This window comes from Xiphophorus couchianus, chromosome 21 (assembly GCF_001444195.1).
Source record: "Xiphophorus couchianus chromosome 21, X_couchianus-1.0, whole genome shotgun sequence".
In the NCBI taxonomy this organism is placed as follows: Eukaryota; Metazoa; Chordata; class Actinopteri; order Cyprinodontiformes; family Poeciliidae; genus Xiphophorus; species Xiphophorus couchianus.
Window position 1 is genome coordinate 6,492,583 of NC_040248.1, and position 23,345 is coordinate 6,515,927.

At 37.3% G+C, this 23,345-nt stretch overlaps 1 protein-coding gene across 2 annotated transcripts in view; it reads left to right on the top strand.

Moving 5' to 3' along the window:
* Positions 1 to 21,710, top strand: part of cdh7a (cadherin 7a) — a 132,240-nt gene extending 110,530 nt beyond the window's left edge. For both annotated transcript variants that reach the window (XM_028005619.1, XM_028005617.1), the window contains 3 exons: positions 2,768 to 2,885; positions 5,735 to 5,983; positions 17,533 to 21,710. In XM_028005619.1, coding sequence (XP_027861420.1) covers positions 2,768 to 2,885; positions 5,735 to 5,983; positions 17,533 to 18,041 — 876 coding nt within the window. In that variant the 3' untranslated portion in view covers positions 18,042 to 21,710. The remainder of the gene's footprint in view (positions 1 to 2,767; positions 2,886 to 5,734; positions 5,984 to 17,532) is intronic.
* The last annotated feature ends 1,635 nt before the right edge of the window (positions 21,711 to 23,345 follow it).

The window sequence follows — 23,345 nt, forward strand, 5'->3', positions numbered from 1 at the left end:
AGTAATTTGGTCCTTGCCATGTTCCCATCTTCAGCATGAGACATTCAAGCTAAGAAGCATTCAGTACACTTTACATCAGAGGTATACAGATAATCTTTTGTGATTATTAAATAGGAATGCATGTAAATAACTTTAAATTTGTCTGTATGACTGGATTAAATGGATGTTTAATTTTTATTTTGTATTTACAATTGTAAATGTGCTTATCTACATGTTTTTGTTGCCTAATGTGTCAGGTAGGATAGTTTTGTGACTCCAATGAACAGATTGTTTAAAATTATTTTGTTTTAATCAAGAGTCCTAATCTGTCTTTTTTTTTTTATAAGAAACTTTTGATCAAAACAAGAATGAGAACCAAATTCTGAGTGAAGTCCAATATAAAGTTTTCTGGCTTTTTCTCTCCATTATGTAGGAAACTAGTGGAAAAATGAATGATACACATACTGTAGATATTTAATAGTCTTTTCTTAGGGGTACAGAACAGAAGCAACACTGGACAAAATCACACTGTATAGGTAATTGCCAAAGATTTAGACTGACTTGGAACCAAGTGCTTCTCAGTTTGCCAAGACAAATAAGAAAATGAATACATTTATATCCTGGAATGAAATGAAGTCATACCATCTTATATTAGATTGCTGGAAAAGCAGATGATTGTCTTCGTACTGATTCATGTTTTGAGATGTTAAGTCGATAATCGATCTTGGCCCTGTTTAGTGGTCTTTTGGCACGCAGTTCAAGGAGAGAAAATTCCTCAAACATTCCTAAATTTCTTCAGCATCTCATTTACATGTCACACCATACACCATTTTCAACATTCCTTTGAAGTGTCCATGTTTACCAGGCAAACATTGCGGCTCTTTGTCACTTTCAGCTGCCTCCAAAGATAAGTGGCTCCTCGTGAAGCGCCATGATAAAATACTCAACTTTACAGCAGCAATAAACTGTTTTATATTCTATTGATGAAAACATTTTAATCTCGACAGCCAGTTTTTCCTTTCACATAGGATCGAGATGCTTGTATGTCATCCTTTTAAATTATCTATGGTGGTATTATTTTAAACAACGTTTTGTTATTGTAAAAACCTTAAATGTGCTAAAGGCCAACAGTTGGGCCAGAGAAATAATCTCTTTGAAATGATTTGCTTTGGAGAAATCACTTCCTAAAAGAAAACATTTTTACCCCTAAGAGGTTACTAAACTCTTGCCAAATAAGCACTTACTGTACTACAGGGAACAAATGACACGGATCCCATGCCAATAGTTATAAAACAAACCTTCTCCATCAATAGGAATTAGGTTGGTTTTCTCTAATCCACTCACTTGGTCGCTTGGCCCTTCAAACAGGATTTGTCACTTGATGTGTTTAAACTTTTCATAGTGAAGAAGACCAGATATACAGTACTTTGAAAAAGATATTTACCATTTTAGGCTTTTTTTTCTTTTTTTCATATGTAAATGTTTTAGATAATTATATTGCAGAATCAAAGATAATCTGAGGAAATATAAAAAGTTTTTGCATGATAGTATGATTCGTTAAAGGAATAAAATCAACTTTGTTCCTTATATGAACTAGTAACTCTTCCATAAACCTGACGATTGTTTATGCTACTCTTGATAGGAACACCTATCAACATAGATTTGACCAAATACGTTATTTATGGTAGTATCTTTCTTTTTCTTTGCAAATTTTCACATTTCCATGTAAATTTGCTTAAAAGCATTTGAAAAATGCCATTATCAAATTTGTCTAGCAAATACAGATCAAAAATATTGATCAATGTTCCAGTTATTATCAATCAAAGGCAACTCCAAACTGGTGTGTTTTTTAGCCTAGAATTAAAGAAATTCAGTGTTTCAGACTTTATGCAGTTTTCTAGAAGTTTGTCCCAGATTAGAGGAGCATAGTTACTGATTGCTGTTTATCCATGTTTGGCTCTGGTTCTGGATATTCAGAATAGACTGGAAACAGACTGATATGATAACAGATTTTTTATGTATTTTCCTACAAAGCCATTCATTGTTTGAGCACTAACTGAAGTATTTTAAAGTTTATTCTCTGAGCTTGGACACACAGTCCCACCCGGTGGCGAGTCAGGAGTTGGAATAGTGAGTGTGGCCACAGTAAATATTGATCAACAGTGTTACTCAGCTTTACAAATGTGTGATTTACTGGCGACGGGTATTTTGCAGGATGGTGACTGTGTCAGACTGTCTGCAGTGGTTTGGAAGTGGAATGAGCTCATGGCAGCACTCGCTCAGAACAGAGCAGGGTTGCAGCAGTGCTGCAGGGCGTTGTCTCCAATATGACTGAAAAGAACGTTTCTAACGGTGTGTGGAAAGTGGCTAAATATAGCAACAGAGTTTATAAGTTAGCCTCTATCGTTCTGACAACAGCCATCCCTGCACTTGGCCACGCCAGCCTTTACTCCGCCCACTTTGCTGGAATTTTTCAAAATGTGTAAGTGGCGGGATTATGTTGTCACAGGGGGCCAAACCCTCATTTGGAAACTGCTTTTCATATTTACTCAGGTTATATCTGTCTAACATGAGATGAAATTCTTTGCTTAAATACCTTTACATTACATTATGCCATAATGCACTCCTAAGTGATGTACTGAGGAAGGGTTTGAACATCCTCTGACTCCATGAACCCATTAAGCAGTTTACAGCTTCAGTTCACAGCAGATTGGACTGTAAGATAGGATGAAGATCACCAAACTAACTGATCTGAAATGTCTGTTTTTTTTATTCCTCTCTTCCTCAGGTGATTCAGACCATCAGTGCGGTGGACAAGGACGAACCTCTGGACGGACATCGCTTTAATTTCGCCCTGGATGGAACCGTCGCTGGAAACCTGAATTTCACCCTGCGAGATAACAAAGGTGCAACTGCCTTTCTGTGTCACTCTTTGATGCTGTTCAAAGATAGTGGTTTACTCTTTATTGTGAATTTATATAAGAGTGCCAGATGCACACATACACAGAGAATCTGTGAGTGTTTGATGCTGAAAGCACCCAAAAAATATTTGGAGTCGGTAGAAATTCTTTATTTGGATTAGAAAACAGAACAATGTTTGGCTATTAAGGGTTTTATTTTCTCATTTCTAGTTTAAGCAGTTGTTACTTTGCTTACTTTTAAATTAGTGAATTGCTAAATCTTTTGTTATATTTTTTCTATTATTGTTTAGCTCTAACTTCTGTCACTTTATTAGTTGTTTTACTGTCAACTAACTACATAAATATTTTTTTTATTAGTGATAGCACATATGGCACTTTGAAAGGAACTGAATTTTGAATGAGCTATTCAAATGATCTATTCTTGAAAATACAATTTTTTCCATTTCATTCAGTTGTTTACAAGTGTTGTGTGTATTCATCACATTTCAGTGCTAATTGTAATTCAGAAACTAAATAAAAAGGAAGATGTAAGAAACAATAGAGAAAAAAAGTAAAGATGAGTTTCTTTACCAGAAACAAATGCACTCCAAGCTAAATGACTCAGCTACACAAAATTTTAAAGCATCTCTTAATATTTTTTATTAGTATTTTATTATGAATATATATCATTATTGTAAAAATTAATTAAACATACAGTAGGTCTGTCCCAAAATTTCAGAAAAACACACTGACTGCCATAAAGTGTATCCTGAGTATTTTCCACGTGTCGGCGTGGGTTTGCGTTGTTACTTGCATCTTTTTAATTCAACCAGCCAATGCAATTGATTCTTCCCATCCCTCACTGGGACTCTGCACAGCATACACCACCTACACCACATTTCTGTTTAAGACATGAAGCAAAATCAACAAAATCATATGGTACATGACTCTATTTGTACCACCATATAGTCTGCGACAGCATTCTTTGTCTACTAAACAATGTACCTTTAACCTTTTGACACAAGATGCAACTGCCTTTATAACGCCATAATCTGCTACCCTCCCACACATAAAAGTGGGTGGAAAACGTCATTTTAATTTCTATGTAGATGTATAGACTCGAGAGAGTTGTACTTGACTCTATGATTATGTGCTTTCACAAATGGCTGCTGCTTTGAAAAGAAAAAGAAACATGTTCAGGGCTGATAGACTCTCTGAGGCGATGCCCTGTGTTGAGTGGTGCGCTCACCTGTGTGGGAGAGGAGTTGAGGCTGTCTCCATACCTTTTCTCAAGGTGCAGCAGCCATCATGCTGTGCCAGAGTAATCCACATGAGTGTGAACACGTTAGACACTGAAGTGTATGTTCAAGGTAATTCAGGTAGCAGACCAGGAATTATCTAGTCTGCATTGGAAGACCTGTTTTGTACCTGTACGGAGGCAAATACATTTTTGAGAGAGTAGCAATCAGACCAGGAGAGCCTTGACTGATTATTTTTGCATGTGAATTTTTATACTTACATAGTAGATACATATCATGTATAATTTCAGGAAATATTGATTTTATGCATTTGAATTTGAAGTATTTTTTTAGGACATTAAAATCTTTCAGAGTCTTCCAGCTGAACTGAGTACAAAAAAACGGACAACTGAATTCTCCTGACAGTGGGGACAGGTTGTAGTTGCCACCTCATGTTCTGACTTGACTCCACACCTGGGTGCTTGTGGAAAGCTTTCACAGAAGAGTTGAACCTGTTTTTGATGCAAAGGGTGAACCAAAACCATTTTAAAGCTGTGAGTTGAGCTGTTAGTTGAATAAAGACAAAATATTCATTTTGCTTTTACTCAAGGAACACACTGCATCTTTAACTCCAAACCTTAACATGTTTCCCGAACTCTGATCTTACTGATGCTTACATGGCTTAAAGTGGGAATGTATCTGAAGTCTTTCCAAAAAATCACATAGGCAGCAGCATGGATATAGCCAACTGTTTGAAGCAATATTAACTGCATAAACGCATTGCCTGATTGATATTTTTCCTAATTTTGATTGGTGGTTTCTGACTGGAGGCAGTGTTTTTCTGCAGATGGCAGTAGGGCCACAGGGAGGAGGCAGAGGAGCTTGAATTTTCACACATTATCTATCTCACGTTCTACTGTCATGTCATAATGACAAATTTAACAAGTATGTAAAGAACACATTTTTATAAATGTGCAACTTTAAGAAAATTTTTACCATATCATCCATCTAATTTAATCTTTTTTACTGATATGTGCATTTTGTTTTTACTCAAGGGAATATGTCTACCTCATATTTCAAGGGATTTTTTTTAACATCTGTTATGTAAACCAGCTGTTCTTTTTATTCCTAGGTGATCGTGTTTTCTTTACAATAGAGGCCCTCTTTGTAATAAATTTCATTTCTTTTTTCTCAGACATCTGAAAGCAAACGAAGACAAAGGAACAGTCTTTTATGGTGAAATCTACATTTCAATCATGGCGGCTCAGTTTGAGAGTGAATTTCATTCTATTGATACAGCCATCATGAAATGCTTTTCCTTCTCTTTACCCGCTGTAATGGCTCTTTGTTTTCCTGACGCTCTCTTTCATACTGAGATTTGACATAAAATTTTACTATGAAACCAAAGCTGTTATTAGCCAACAGGTGGTCAAGACCACAAGAAGGTACCACTGTGTGTCATATAATAAACTGTGTTAATGATACCATCTGTTAGCCTTTCTGGTGAAGTCATCTCAAAATTCATGAACAAAGCAAAAGAAGGTGTAACGCTACCTGCTGTTAATATCTACATTGGATGGATGCACCATTAAACTTGTGTTTTTCTCTCTTTTGCAGACAACACTGCCTCCATACTGACGAAACGAGGTGGCTTCAGGAGACGGGAGCAGGCCGTATATCGACTGCCCGTGTTGATTACAGACAACGGAAAACCCACCCTCAGCAGCACAAACACGCTTTCGGTGCGTGTATGTGACTGTGACTCGGATGGCGTGGCCCTGTCTTGTGGAGCCGTGGCCTACACGGCAACTGGTCTTAGCACCGGCGCCCTTCTGGCTATTCTGGGCTGCATCATTACACTTCTGGGTAAGAGCTGGATGACCTCAGTGTCAGAAACATAAAGCCTTGTTCCAGCTGTTTGTTTTTCCCTTGGCTGTTCTATTCAGCATAAAGGTCAGAGTGGGCAGCTTTAATATTGGAAGAAGGTTACAAATACAGATTTTATGCTCCTATTTCTTGTTTCTGTTATGTGGGTCTTCAACTCAAGTATTAAATGTGCTATTAAAACATTTCTAGGAATATTAAAACATTATGAAAACAGTATTAAAATGATGTGCAGTGATGTACAAAAGTTTATTCACAGGTGGTGGAATAAAGTAAAAATTTGTAATTTCTAGACTTGATGAATTTTTCCATTTTTATTTTTAAAGTTGAAACCCAATATTACTCAAAAAGCATTTCCTCCACTTTCAGATATCTCCTCTTTTTTCTGCTACATCTTTTTGTATCTGACAAGTACATACAAAATACAGTTTTCAAATTATGAATTTATTTATTAAGAAAAAAAAAGTATCCCACCCAACATGGCCTTCTATACAAATAACTAATATTTCCCATTTTTGTTAAATGGTTATCTATGATAAGACAATGACAGACACACCTATTACTCCTCCTCTTATTTGCTGAAACAACAGAAAGTTTTTTTAGTGGCCTAGTGAAAGTCTGGATGTGATTAAGAAAATGTGGCAGGTAGTTCCTGCCTAAAATCTTCCATTGTATTTTCAATACATATGAAATTAGTTACAAAACTGGCCTTTTATCACCTATAGTTGTATAATATATTATTTTCTGAAAACTTTTTATCATCTCCTGCTTCCATTTAGTTTGGTTATGACGCCCATGTGACTTATGAAATACATTCTAATAGTATTCCTGACAGAACTAAAGAAGGTCTTAGCGACCTCCTGCTGTGTTGGATATTTATTAAAGTCACATAATCACATTTCCTCATAGTTGAATCCATAAAATCCCTTTAGGTTGATGGTTGCCAAAGCAGTTATGAAATGCTGTAATGGCATGTACTAATTGAGGGAGATGTAGAAAGAAACACAAAAACATTTTTTAGCTGAAAGAAATCATTCAGTAGTTGCCGTTTCATATCAAAGAAACAAAATTACTAATGGTTGAAAAGATCTCATAGCTGTTTTGTGTTGTGGTCTCCTTACGTCTACAAATAGCTTAAATCCACCTATTTCCACACATCTCCTCCTTGGGTATAACTGAGCTTCCTCCGTACATACAACCTGTAAATTTTATCTGCCATTATTTATCTATAATTCATTCCCTAACATTCTTGTATATTCTGTATAATCTGTGTAATCTGTGCATATAGCTCTCATATTTATATTTATACACAATATCTATATCTCTTGCTATAACCCCTTATAGTCCATACATACATAGTCTTGTGAATCTGTAAATAAATATTTATATCTCGTAGAGCACTTCTGGATAGATGCAAACTACATCTTGTTGCTTGTACTTGTGACAGTGCAATGACAATAAAGTTGAATTCTATTCTATTCTATTCTATTCTATTCTATTCTACGGAGCACCTCTCCCCCTCGCCTTCCCCCATCTGCTCCATCAGACTAGCAGCAGCAGCAATTAGAAAACACCCGGTGGAACTGGGCATCTGCTGAGCTTTTTATATGATCTACTTCTCAGTCCAACACTCTTAAGAATGGTTGTTATTGGGAGAAGTTACTATAATCAGCTGATAATGAGAAGCCTTGTTGTGATGACGTGCTGAAGGCAGTGTGAGGAAAGAGCAGGAGTTTCTTAAAGAGACAGAGATCATGTTTAAGTCATGTTTTATATATACAGCAGTTTTATAACAGCTGAACGTTACATCTTGAGTAATACCCCCTTCAATCTCAGTGAACCTCTCTATCTCTCTATCTGGTATGTTGTGGGCAGTTGCAGCTGACATGTTGAATCAATATGTTGTATGCTGTTTTGATATCGGTGGCTGGAAGTGCTGAGGTGATATGAAAACATGTTGCTGCACAATTTGAACAAAACTATTGCTTGGTCAAGGGAGAATATTATAAAAATGATTTTAAAAAAAAACAAGCCAAATCAAGGCTGTCTCATCTATTCTTACTGTTCATTAAAATTTGTCATTGTTCAGTGTATCTTCTTCTCACCTGGGAAACAAACTTTAATTGGATTACTGCCATCTGTTGGTTTGGGGTTTATTCATATACGTGTCTAGTATGCTGCACATTTTGTAACTGAGAAAGGTGTCCATTATTTTTAAGGTCTTTTGTGTAATTAAATTAAATTAGCTGCTGTTTAAATGTAGCTAAAATGCTTCATTATTTTTCTGAAGCAAAAATAAAACGATGCACACTCAGGGCTTCCAGGCTTTACCATCTGCCTGGTTCTTGTGCATTTTTCATTTTCCTACTTCGAGCTTGCAGATAATATTCTGTTCCATATGTTTTATTTGCTTTTTGGTCTCGTTATGTATGTTAGCAAGGAAAACGGATACAATATTTTTATATTTAGTTTGTATTTTGTTCAATTCTGTTTATTCTATAAATGTGACTGTTAAATGTTGGTATCTGAGTGAAAGCAGTGCTTGACACTACAGTTTGTTCCTCTTTTATTCTTTTAAAATATTCTCGCTTGCAGAGAAATTTGACAGAAAAGGATTTGAAAATATAACTACAAAACCTGATTTCCTTTAAGCAAAAGGAAAATACAAACTGTTCCTCTATTCTCACCCCTGTGCTCCCATTAAAATTCAGTCCCTTAGCAAATCTAGGGAGTGGGCAGTGCATTGACAGCTTATACACCCTACTTTGGCATTGCTGCGCTCCCTCATAATCTCCCTGAACTTCCACTTTGCAAACTCCGCTCCGTTTGACTGTTGAGTTGCAATGGGAATTTATTTAAAATAACAACCCCTGCAGTTCAGAGAGTAGTTCAGATGTAAGTGAAGGTAGTGCAGCCATTCAGTCCAGTACTTGGAACCAAAGAGAGCCATAGAGTTTGCAGCCAGTCCTGATCTATCTGCAGGCGGTTGAAGAGCCTCAAAATCTGACATTCTTGCACAGGTCAAACCTGGAAGGAAAATATTTCCCTTAAATTTCCATAACCGGAAAATATAGTGACCTTGGTGAGGCAGCTCTGAATAGCCACCCTGATGTTTACAACTTGAACACCAAGAAAATCCAATAAGATCAATTATGTACAGTAAATGTTAATGGAAGGGGAAGTTTTGAATTTTAGTTAAAAAATATTGGAGGTGAAAGCTCAACCTTTGGCTTTTTGTGTCAAATAAACCAAATATGTGCCTCCTACAACAAATCCAGTATCCCCGGGGATGTTTTTAGTTATTTACAGATTCTAAATGTGTGAATAATAAGCCACCCAATAATGGCAAACATCTGGAATGAAATTAAGTAAATATGACATTTTGAATGTTGCTATACAGCAAACATGATCACTGAGAAAAAGGCCCTCAAAGTTTCAAAGGTTGTCCCAAAACCTGATCAGTAGCCTGGGTGTAAAAAAAGGCTTCAATTACTTTGCATTAACTTCACCCCGCAGCATTGACTGTCAACAGGTATACTGTGCCTGGGAAGGTGTGCAGACAAAAGCTTTTACAAGTCATATTTTGTCAGGCTTATTGAGTAAAAAAAAATATTTTCTCGTAAGTTTTCAGCTGTTGTCCCTTTTTCCAATAAGACTGTGAACTTCTGTCTTGTGAGTCGTAGAGTTGTCTGTGAACCCTAAAGAGTAGTTAAGGTATAAGTTATCACTGAGATGATGATGGTAAAAGCAGGATGCTACCTTCGCCCTGTTTCATTGATGTAATAACATTGTCCATTGTTAGGTTGTGGAGTGTTGTGTCATTAAGGATCATAAATCCTTAATGCAACAATATCCCTTTAATTTTCTTGTCTGCGTTTGAATGGTATTTTCTAAATAAATTCTCAGATTCATTTCTTAAGCTTCAAATGAATCCAAGGGATTATTGAAATAAGTGCTAGTGCATTTCAAGGATGCTCTGCTTCTGTTTTTGTGTAACGCCATATGTAAGGATGCCAGTAAAGACACTTGTAAATGAGCATTCATTACCACGCTTGCACAGATGACGCAGCTTTGAGCTGTCACCTCTAGGAAGCATTATTACTCATATAAACCCACAGACACAGTTTAGCTTTTAGCTGATCTTCATTCATAGAGAAGGAGGATGCAAGGTGCATACAATAACTGAGAAAATATCTGTGATAAGGTGAAACTTCTCTCTTTTTTTCCTAATCCTCTGGTATTTTTTCTCACCATCAGTTCAACAGAGAATTCCTACCATGTTGAATTGACATTTTAAAGGAGGCAACATGTCAGAACAACCCATAAATGCACTTTTGAACAAGCCCTTAACTGGTAGGATATTCTAATTGTGATAACCTCACACACTCAAAAGACTTGCAGCCTTTATTGGATATTGACTTGAGTGGGTTGCAGGGGGTGTGTGGTAGGTTTGAGGGGGTATATGTGCAAACCAAACCTTTTAGACTTTTATTTGGAGGACATTCTGAAAACGTTACAAGAATCCATAGCTTTGTGTTGCTATATCACATTAAAAATTGAATGGTTATTGATAAATTTGTAAAGCATTGGACCATGTTTTTCCATAATGTCCTAAACTCGATTTGGAATTCTGCTGAACTTGCATCTTTAGACCAGATTTAACCTAGCTATAGCATGTGGCACAATGCTAAGTTTGACATATGACACCATCTCTTGACTTATTTACAGAGGAATTTAATTATGCAAGGGTTTTGTCGAACAGTTGCTGGGGTATTAACTTTTTAAAACAGTGGTGTAACTATTTCTTGGCCTAGTGTTAATGCCTAAGGTTTTCAGACTAAGTTTCCTTTGCATGTAAATTTAATTGTGCATGATGCTCTGTCACCATCTATCTATTTAGCACAATTAGATGAGCATCTTTCCTCCTCTTCTTCTCTTCCTCCTTGTGAATATTGGTCCCAGCTCTCCCTCTGTAGTGGAACTTTGTCCTTGGCTTGCATTAACCAGGCCATGCGTGACCGCTCTGACGGATCCTTTATTCTTATCTCCGTTGATAGGCTTCCATCAGGAACCTTTTCAATCTGTAGGTTGCTATTGAGGCCGTGATTGCGTGTGATTGTGTTGTTGTGGATGACAATCGAGCTTGACTGCATCTCACCGCTGTCACTCTCAGGTTCTGTCACTCTTACGTTGCCTTTTTTTCTTCCCCTTTTCCACTCTCAGTTTCTCATCAGGTGACCACCAGTAATATTGTTTCCAGTTACCTGTCATCATAATAACAGCTAGAACATATGTTACATGTAGAGAGCTGCTTTTGCCAGAATGCATCACTTACTTTGAGAGCTTCAGCCAGGACAGATGATAGAAAACAGGCAGTTTTCACCTGCCAAGCTAAAAACCACTAAGAGCTCTGTTTGCATTTACATTAACTCTACATGCTCATGAGCTGAGTGGTCATCAATCATGGCTTGATATTTTTAGATTTAATTACCAGGCTTGTGCTTCTTGCATTAATAGCTCCGCAAATGCCTGAATACAACTGCACTTTTGAAAAATGTCATTTTAAACCCATTTTATGATCCAGCCACTTTGGAAGATATGTCTAAACTACTGAGACGATCATTATCTCGTTAAGATCCTGGGCCGTTTTTCCCCCAGTGCAGGTCAGGTATGGCTCAGCCCTCCTGAGAGCCAATTAGGATATTACGTAGCACTCCAAATCTCCAGGCATTTATTTCTAACTGGACGTCTGACTTGCTTATCAGATCTATTTCATTAATCTCTGTATCTGTTTGTGTGTCTCTGGCTGCTCTGGCTGTCCCCTGTGGAAGTCTTGTGTGTTTGTCTCTGTTTCGACATCTCCAAAATAGTCAGAGATATTTTATGTTCAAGCTGTTTTGTTGGAAGTCGGCCTTTTCTTTGCTTGAACAAGCCCATTACCAGCAGATTTTATTCTTGTTACACATGGAAAAAGCAGAAAAATGCCTCACATGGGAGAACTGGGAGGAAATGGCTCAGAGCTTCCTAAAAGGATCCATAGAGGAAAATATAAACACAAAAGTTTATGGAGGAGAAAATAAATACAGAGTTTGAAACCTGTATTGTACATACTAACCCACAGATGTGGACCAATTTGTAGGGACCCCTGGTAATGACAAAATAATAAAAAAAATAAAAAATGGCACTTGGATGATCTTTCACTTAGAATGAAGAAAATAAAAGACATGTATTTTTAATACATTTTTGGAAGTGTGAAGAAGCATTTTCTGCCATCTTGGGACTCAAAACTCAGGAGTTTCTACTCCATATGGGGATTGTTTCTGGAAAATCAGAAGGAATTTCACTATACAAGTAATTACTTTTAATAGCTTACTGCCTTTTATCACTAATAGGGACAAATAGTTTTCCTGAACCAGGATGAAAAATGAAATAATTAAAAATAACACAGATGTTGCAAGTAGAAAAGCTGTCAAAACAAGAAGACAGTCTTAGTAAAAACGATTAATTAGTGAACTGATCAGATAGTCACCAAAGCATGAGTAGATCTGACGGTGTATGTAATGTACATTTTTGTGTTCAATCATAATGTTGCTGGGCTATCATTCAGACATGAGGGAGAGTTACAGCTTCATTATGCATTATGCAACATTGGTTGTTTTAAATGTGCTCAACTCAAGTAAAGAACACATATCTTGTCATCTCAGACCATGTTTAAAAAATGTGGAACCTAGGAAATAAGCCTATAGAATGAGTTTTATCATCATCTTTAGGCTGGGAAAATAGAGTATCTGTTTCTGTTCATAAAATGGTAAAAGTTATTCCAAAGCTGAATCATTTATATTAGCTTAATGTATGACCTGTTAAAAAAAAATTTTCTAGCTAGAAGTAGGCTGAAGCAGTTATCCTTAGTCCAAGGTGTTTAAAATTTTGAGCATCATGCATATTTCAACAAGTATAAAAGTTTTTAAAACTGAAAGTCAGCACACACATCTGCTGAATTAGGTGAAAATGTTTAATAGCTGAAATAGCACAAAGTATGCAAAAGCCGTTAAGTGACCAAAGAACATCAAAAGGATCACATGAGCGTGTGTGTGATATCTTGTATTCAGAAGTATGGAGAAAGCTTCGAGAAGCATTGCTGAAGAACAGAGGAAGTCCTGCATAACTGTTGTGATTGTGCCTGTCTGTTGTCATTCATCACTTTGTACATTCGCAGCAGCAGACAGTCACATCCCTGAAGGAGAAAGACACCTCTTTATGTGACCAGACACAGTTTTTCCATTTGCTCTTTTCAGTGTGTGTTGCTCTTCTTGCAAATGTATTTGCTCTTTCGGAAAGATTGTTTTAACCAGGTTGAATTCACAGTAAACAAAGCTCAATGTGTGGGTGTAAGGCAGTTGGGGGATCGAAACCTTCACATTTGATTAGATCAATCAGACATTCCCTCTAGTTCCTGTAGTCTAAATATTTAAGCATTGCTGTTATTTCTCTTGTAGCTTATTACCATGCTGGAAGGGGTGAGTTAGTCATTCCAGTTGTATATGTAAATCTAAGTATTTCTGCACAGGGCCTTCCGAGGGCAACAAATAACTTTTTCTTTTCTATAATGAAGGAAGACTCAAAAACACCACAAAAAAGTTCAGAAGCAAGTATAGCATAGAACCTATGGCTTTATTTGAGAAACAATCAATGGGCAAACAGGAAGCTGAAGAGCTGAAACAAATGAACCAATTAAAGTTAGCTAAAGAAAGCACAAGCAAGACAGTGAGGGAAACAAAGTCTGACTGATGTGAACAAGAATGAACACGACATTAACAGAGAACCTAGCAGAAAACATATACACTTGAATATTAGGAAATATGGCAAAGTTAACATAAAGGGAATTGAGGCTCTTTCTAGAGAGAAACAAGCTCTGAAAAATTCAATACAAGGTAAAAGAGAAGGCACCCAAAAACAACAAACTTGAAAGTAAAAGATTTGTCAAGCACTGCAAAACGTGAACATAAAAACATGCCAAAACACTAAATAATAGAAGCATTTCATAAAACTCAACTTTTCAGCAGATGATTTAGCTAAACAAATGCTTCAATATTCTTGAAACATAGTTTGTGTTTTTGGGTTAACATTTTACGCGTTATGAATGATTTCTACAAAAAAATCAAATAATAATTTTGGGTTTAAATTGAATGAAAGGGTGCTTAAGTACTACATTTCCTATTATAACATGTGAGTTAATATTAAAACATGATGTAACCAGGCAACATGAAGTTTTTAAAAAGTGTTTAGAAGTAAATTCAATTCTAGCTGAATGAACTCTTTCCTAAAATCAAACTTATGAAACCAATACTTCCAAAAGGCTATGTTTATGTGTCATAAATTAACAATAAGTTCATGTATACACTGTTCAAACAATAAGTTTAACTTTAACATGTAAATCTGTATCTGGTGCATTTTTTATTAAAACAAGCCTATTCTTCAGTCAGTGAAGTTTTTCACAGTGGGTAGAGTTTTCAGAAATCTTACTTCTGTAGGAGTAGCAAGACTTCATAATAATATCACTCACTTGGTTAGAAATGCATGTTATAGTATATGTATAGTAATTGTTTTGGAAAGATGACATGCAGGATTTCAGCAACAAAAAAGCCTTGAGGAATTAATTGAGCAATGCAAGCTTCGTGTGCGAGGCTTGTCTACATTCTTCTTACATGTCTGTGTCAAAGTCGTTGATTAATTCATCTTTGTTAAACAGCAGCGCAGAGACACAGAATGTGTGGGTGAGGCAGTGAGTAAATAACCTGTTACGTGTTCACCTGAATCACACATATAGAAATACTCTAATGAGAAAGCGATGCCTGCTGGTAAGAAAAGGGCAGGAGAGAAAATTCACCTTGTTCACTATCGATTGCGTGGGGTAGATCATTTAAACAATTCAATTACAGCAAAAGCCTTTGTAGCGCGGAATTGATCTCCTTTTTTTTCCTCTGTTGTTCACTTAGTTTACATCTGTTCTCCAAAGTGAAGAGTGGGTACCTGTCGTACCGTGGCTGCGTTTGCTAAAGCGTCCAGGCTGCAAACTACATCTCTCAAAAGAGCCTCGGAACAAACTATCTGTATTCTCGACCATCAACCAGCTCCACCTAGAAGGCTGTAACTGGATGTTGGCTTGTTTCCAGTCTATGAAGCATTGTGTCTGCCTTCTAGGCATTAAACCCTAAAGAGCTTTGCTGGAAAGCACTTGGAATATTCTATTTGGATGTGCCACTTTGTAATTCATTTTAGCGGAGCCTTGCTGAATTGAATAGAATTTAGAATGACTCAGGGCTCTAAAAAGAGAAGAAACAATCTCCCTTGGAAAGGTTTGGAAGCACTAAAATGTGTCCTGGATCTAAAGAGGGTAATTGGAAAAAAGGGACCACTCAAAGTCCCAGCGAGCTGCAATATTTTGCTTTTTACACAGGATTCTTACACATTTTGTCATGTAAAAATTCCACTCTCCCACACTCAATTTTTCTTTAGTTCTCAGTCCTCATGTTCATTTTACAATGTAAAATAAAAAAGTTCACCATGTATTCAGAAATATTTATACAGCAGACATGCTTTTAAATTTCGTTGAATGGATCAAGTAACAAAGCAAGAAAGAAGATCAGCATAAAATTGAAAGAAAAAGGAATGAAGTACAGCATAAGGGAAAGATAAAGGAAGCAAGAAAGGATGCAAGACAGAAGGAAGTTAGTCAACAAGGAAATGAGGAAGGAAAGACACAAAGGATAAAGGAAGTATAACATTTTTCTAGATTAAATCCTATTCCAAGATTATTATTTTTCCACAATTATCCTTATTTTGACAAATTTAAATCAAATGTTGGACTTTTCCAGACCACTATGGATGCATGCAGTTGCCAAACAGCTAACAGAAGGCTGCCCATTCATCTCCCCAGTCCTTCGGCGTGACACCTCTCTCCCTCCTTCCCATCCCTCTGTTTGCTCCTTTATTAGAAGGTGTGAAGTGGTCTTTGAATTTGGTTCCTGGGCCTCTTTCTCTGCCGCCAGCAGCAGCTCGATGCCGGGCAGGAAAAGAAATATGGACCAGTGGAACGATATTTCACTGGCACCGGCCTGACATTGATGGATAGAGGATCATTAGACGTTTGCCAGTTTGCTTGGGCGTGGAGTTATTTTCAGCAATAATGTATGGGAAGAGGGAGCAGGGGTTGAAGGAGAGCTTCTGCTATATGATCTCAGAGGCCCGTGCATTCAGCAGGGTGGAGCTGTGAACAAGTCTGGAAGCGGAATGTGGGCGGCGGAAAACACAAAAATAAATTACATCAAAGGTTTAGCTTTGCCTTCTCAGCTTAATATTTGAACTGTTTATTTATGACTCTCTGCCTCTTTTTCCACCATTAATCTTCCATCATCTAGTCCAATCATTTTGATAATTTAATTTCAGTTTAGTACTTCCAGGTTTGTCTTTTACTTTTGACAGCACATATATTGTTTAATAACGCAACAAGATGTCTGGGGTACACTAAGATTATTAATACTTTGTACTAATTCTGTTTGTCAGTTGCACAGCTCTTTCTCTTCTTTTGTTTCACACGGTCATGAAAGAAGATTGATTTTGTGGTTTAATGACCATATTTCGTTTCCTTGGAACCTATTTGATTTTTATTTTAAAATGTCTGGCTTCACATTGCCATGTGCTGAAACGAGGTTAACAGGAAATATTTTTTCTCGTATTCCTTCTTCATCATGTCAAAGTAAAATAAGTTTTTTTTTTCCCAACATGGCTTCCAGACATTGGCATTTGAAATGTGTCTAATGGTTTTTACCTGAAATTCCTTATTATTGTATTGTCCATATATTCAGGCCAGCTTAGCTTTTGAAGCCATTTTAATAAATCTGCTTGACATCCCCATGTTGAAAAGTAACTAAGAAAAATGAAACTATATTCAATTAAACATTTATATGTTCCTACTGAATACATATATTCAAATTGAAGGATGGAATTAAAAAAAAAGATTTGTGTTCTGAAATAAATGTGAACTTATTTTTGGGATTTTCCACCTTGTTACTAAAAACGTGGTGGACACTGTATGCCATGTTGGAACAAATATGGTATTTTAGTTCAAGGCAAATCTTGACCTAAACCAAATCTAATTACTGTTTTGAAAACAGTTTTTTTTTTCTCACAGATAAACAAATTGCTATTTTTGTTCTTGTAAGGAAACTTGGCGATCTTACCTATAATACTTGAAAATCGATGGAACTTGAAATTCCAGTGATAACTGTGAATAATATTTTTATTAGAGAAGTACTTCTACTTTTCCTCATATGCTTACTATGCATCTCATTTTTAAAAATTGGAAGGACTGTACTATTTTCCTCTCAGTTGACGTATCAAAGAAAAAAAAAATTGTCACACTACTCCTCCCCGGTTGTCTTAAGTCAGTGTGAAGTGATTATCAGCACACAGATAATACACATCATCCACAATTTCTCACTCCAAGATGTCTCCTCCTCTCTCCTTTGCAGTGATGGTTCTGTTGATTGTGACAATGCGCCGGAGAAGGAAGCAGCCCTTGATTCTGGAGGAGGAGAGGGACATCAGGGAGAACATCGTCCGCTATGACGACGAAGGAGGGGGAGAGGAAGACACGGAGGCCTTCGACATGGTCACCCTGCGCAACCTCAACATCATCAGAGACCCCGCCGCACGGCGAGACGTCACGCCAGACACTCCCACCTTTTACCAATACACCTCTGCTTCCCGTCCGTCCTACAAGTCGCTGCCCGACAACGTGGTGTTTCGAGAGTTCATCTGGGAGCGGCTGAAGGACGCCGACGTGGACCCCACGGCTCCCCCGTACGACTCCCTGCAGACGTACGCCTTCGAGGGCAGCGGTTCTGTAGCTGAGTCGCTGAGCTCGCTGGAGTCACTAAGTACAGACTCGGACCAGAACTACGACTACCTCAGCAACTGGGGGCCGCGCTTTAAAAAGCTGGCCGATCTGTACGGCAACAGTGACAGCATGTTCTCGTAGCCCCCAAATGTCTCCCTTAGCAGTTCCGGAACTTTAAAACATGTGAGTAATATATTGTCAGAGCAAGTGGTTTTGTCCGCCTTGGTGCAGCTGAGGAAAAGATTCAAAGACAACATAAGTGATTGAAGGAAAAACACTTTGACTTCAAAGGTTTTTTTGGTTTGTTTACCTCCTAGTATGGGCTTTCAAAAGCGTGCCATGGTGAGTTTTGACACTGACTTCAAAAGTGGCTTGACTGAGGAGGAAGCCTTGTGTGCAAAAGACATTAAAGGTTTCACATTTTGGGCCTGAGTCCAACCGCTGACTGCAAAATGCATTACATGTGGAAGCTTTTTTTTTTTTTTTTACAGGGAGAAACCTGTCCTTTCATTCCAGTGATGGGCACAGTACCAACACTCTGGCTTTGATGCATTCCTTTGCTATCTCTGTGCTAAAAAACAAAAAGTTTCTCATGAAAGGCTGTCCCCCTGGCAGCTAATCAGTAGTCTCTGGACTGCTCAGATGAAATATGAGAACAATTTATGTTTCTTATTACCGTTTTTTTGTAGGAGACGGTTGAAAATGGGCTGTATTTTATAAACCTTTACACCCAGAGCCACATTAGTCATGGACTCAGTCATAATTCTTAAAGTTACTAGCCAGACTTTTCTGTAAAATCTGATCAAATTCTCTTTAGATATTGAAACCTACAATATATATTTTTTTTATCAGGTTTTCCTTTTTGTTTTGGTATTTTGTCTTAAATTCATCCATCCATTGTCTACACGCACTTATCCCGGCAGGGTTGGCGGACTGGTGCCATTTTATGTCAAATCCTAGTTATAAATCCTAGAAACACACACTTCTGCTGATGTCACAAGGGGCAGAGTTGAACTAGCTGTAGGGATTCATGTCTGACCGACTGCAACCAATTCCCATTTCCTTTTAGGAATTTCTGCAAGCAGCTAACAAAATGTAATAGATATATAATATATCACAATAGATATTTTTGTACCTGAAAATTTGAGTAAAATAGACAAAGGAGGTGAATGACCTGTACCTGCTGTTGTAGTTAGCACAAAAAGTAAGGACATATTAGTTTGGCTCACTCTATATTTGCAGAAATAATGAATTTTGGAAATGAAACATATATTTGGAAAGCCTGCTTGTTTCTCCTTAAATTGTGGCACATTTGTGAGGAAAATGGATTTGTAGGTTAAGCAGCAGAGTTGAGTATTTGGGCAGCACACTTTTTTTTGTTGAATGGCATCATATTTTTCAACCAGCATTGAATCCATCAGTTTGGTTCTGTTGGTCACCCTGGCATGTACGACACACCTAAAGTTATCCCACAAGTGTTCAAAGGGGTTGTGGCAAAGACTGTAGGCAGAGTTTGGCTCCTTAAGTCAGTCATAAATTCTGAGTAATATTCCAAAAAACACCAAAGTTGTTGAAGATGACCAGAGTTTCACCCTTGAGGAATTGCTGATCAGTTCATGCAAAGTTCCTGAACAAACAAACTGCTTATTGTTTTACTTTAAATTGGAACGGAAAGAAGAAAATGTTTCCTGCTGGTAGCTGCACAGCTGCTGCATCACCCACCACTACCACCAACTATTGTTGCCAGGCATATCCACTTTTGATGAGCCAAATCCTACCTGTTAGTTCTACTACACTTGCTCCTGCCAAATATCCTATGCCGCCATCGTCTTTCCAGTTGCTCTGCAGCCAGATGGAGTGAAGGTGTATGGGGGAAGTGCATTTGTCCATTGAGTCATTGGATTGGTATGTACCAGTAAACAAGCATTCACTGCCACTCCCACTACATTGTGGCCTAACAAGTATGAAATAGAATTGAAAAGTGATGAACATGAATGGATGCCAGTCAGACAGACACAAAAAAGTACTCAAAATCTCTGAAGTTCCTTGAATTTTGCCATGTTAAATTACAAAGAGTGTTTTTGAATACTGGTTTTAATTTTATATGGGCAGTAGGGAATGGGAGGTTGATCAGAGTTGATGGGGAGTTGGGTGGAGGTAAATACAGGACAATCATAGAGGAAAAGCTGTTGGAATCAGCAACAGACTTGAGATTTAGGTTCACCTTCCAGCTGAATGGTGGCCCTCAACAGATAACCAGAGCTACAATTGAATATTTTAGATCAAAGCATGTCTTTGCGTTAAAATGACCCAGTCAATGTTCAAACCAAGATGCACTATGTTCCTTCTGACTGAGCTTGAGTTATTTTGCAAAGAAAAGCATACAAAAATCTGAGTCTCAAGATGCTGGTAGAGACATTTCCAAAAGGACTTCTATGCTGTAATTGTAGCTAAAGGTGGTTCTCCAAAGTACTGAATACAGGGAACCTGAATACAAATTAACGTAATACTTTTCAGTATATTATTTTGTATAAAATTTTCAAAACCAACTACTCTTTTTTTTCTTCTTTCTTCTTTTTTAAACAATTATTTTCTAAGTTGTGTTAGTCTCCATTGAAGAGAATCCATTGAAGTTTGGGGTTGTAAATTGACAAGTTAAGAAGTTCAAGCAGAATGGTTACTTCTGCAAGACAATGTACATATAATTAAACCAGTTTATTTTCAAAAGCCAATGAATGTCCTCCTCATCTTTTCCATCCACAGCAGTGCTGCTCAAGGCCTGGGGATCCACAGAGCTGAATGGGTCACAACTGGAACTGTCCCTCTGTCTGATGTCATTGTATTGTATTTTCCTTCATCTAAGTTTAGTTCTTCTGGAGGTTCCACTGACAACATCAAAATTCAATCTATATGGTTTATTCCTGCTGGCTCATGTGATGCCATCAGCTCAAACACTAGGATTATTAGAGGGTTTTTGTTTAATGTCTGCTTATTAGAAACTTTGTATTCCACATTAATAATCCATACTTCATGACTGTGTCTTCAGTATTGTTGTACATTTATTTATGAAGAAACATATACATATGGCTAGTATCTTTAACACTACGTGACACAGACTCATACCTATAATACAGTATAACCAAGTACAGTAGTTGATGTGCTAAGGAAGTTGTGTGAATCATAAAAAGAAAGACATCCATCAGTTTTATATATCAGCAGGGTGACAGAGAAACACAAACTCTTCTTCTCCTGACAGTACATTTTGCAGATGTCGCGATGTAGTGTGTGTCTCAGTCTGTTTCTACTTCTGCCTTTCTATTACCAACAGTATCATTTCTCAGCTATGAAGTCGGGGTTTAGTTCTGCTTTTCTACAAGGTGGGAGCGTCAGATCTGCGAGCCTTGATGATGGATTTGTCCGTGCTGTGCTAGAGATTCACAACACTTAGACTTTAGGGGGCGGGGGGGAGTCAAGTATTTGTTTTTGAAGTGGCTGACCTCACAGAGGTCTGGTTTGTAAGTAAATTAATTTAGCTTCTGTAGTTTGCAAAGTCCAGCATATATTGTCATTTTAAAATTGAATTTTAAATAATGTATGGTTTGAATATCGATGGTGAACGGACACACTGTATGATAATCATATTGTGGCGATTTTCTTTTCTTTTTCTTTTCCCAGCTTAAACAAGTTATGTTACAACTGGGTGTGCACATGTGCAACCGCTATGTATTATTTATTTCAAAGAGGCAGAACTGTGCAAATGATGTTTTTATCTTTTTGCTGAAAATAAAATTGATATTCAGTTCCTTAAAAGGCTTAAGGGATTTATTTTAGGTTATCTGAACATAAAGGTCATCTCTGGCTAGAAACTACAGACAGCATACAGTAGCAGTAATAACCAGAGACTCTGAACCTGTTGCCATCATTAGGGACCTCATAAAACCAGAAAAGGACTCAGGAGGGGAAGAAGCTTTCTCTGTGTGGCTGTTGCAGCTGACAAAGCATTAATGCTCCACAGAAGCTGTTGTGATGCCTGTGAGGCTCACCAACGCTCATTTGGGGAGCTTAGTGCAAATTTTTCATGCCCATTTGATGCAGTCAAATAAAGTCCGCTTGTTTTGTTGTTAATTGCTGCATCTCAAGCGACCAAAAAAAATGTTAATTGACTCCCCTCATTTAGGAATGTAGAGTCAAGAAACAAATTAAATGAATCATGAACAATATACTGGATTTAATTAAATGCTGCCTTAGATTCCACACACAGAGAGCTAGAAGCATTTCGGAAAAAGCTGAGTCTATTCTCCCTGTCATGGACGGGAGGCATTTTTTCAGTCAGCTGATCAGCAGTGGGCAACAACAGGTGTGAGAGGGGGAAGTGCTAATATCCCAGAAAAGCTTATCCTGGCACTTTGTCTGACCTCTCTTATTTATATTTAAGTCAAAGTCTTGAAAAGTCTCTAATAGCATCTAAAAATTTGCTAGATTTTCTGAAAGAGTCATTAGAAGGTTCAGAAAATGTCTGATTGATCAACATTAGACATACTTGCATGGATCTAGAAGACATGTTAACTAACATGCTCTTTAGGGCATGCGTAACTCACATTCTTACCTTACTGAAATTCTTTTCATTTAAAATTCATTTTAATTTCAACTTCAGGGTATTTCTTAATTGAAATGACATGCATTATTTTGAATATCAGCCACAAGATGTTTAAGTAAAAATCCAAACAACTGAGAACAATTCTGTGCGAGACCGTTTCAGATGTTTACATTAAAAGCTACAGCCGTACTGCTCTATGTTTAGAGTAAATTAAGACTAAATTTAGGTTCAGGGAAAACAAGGGGTGCTGCAACATATGGCATGGCCTTGATCTCCACATCACAAACTCTGTGTGGGATCACATAAAAAAGACAAACAACAGAGATGGGCTAAATGCACAGATTAGCTGTTCATTAAAAAAAATAAATAAATAAACTTGGAACATTTGTGCCTTAAAAAATCCTCTAAATTAACCATTGATTATCAACAAAAAATGTCTGACACATTTTGAAGGGATCTTCTGTTCACGTTAATGCCCAAGCTTTGAACAGTTCTCAGCTACACTAACAGATGCACAAAATGAATAACCTCAATGTTTGTAATTCCATTTTGTCATTTTATTCCCCTAACATTTCACTTTTTATTTTTTTCCTGGCTTGCTCAATCCAGATCTAAATCAAAGCGAAAACAGCTTGTGTCCCGAGCCGTTTCAAGTAGTCAGAGCTCCATGAATACAACTGACGGTATAATTCATAGTGATGCAAGAGATTGCAATGGACTTGTTAGGTGTTTTTTACCTTGGTAAATATGTCGTCTTCTTACAGGTATTGACACATTTTTGCAAAGCTTTGAACCTGGAAAAGACAGGATTTTGTCAGAGTAACTATAGTTACTGTGTGTGAGCATTA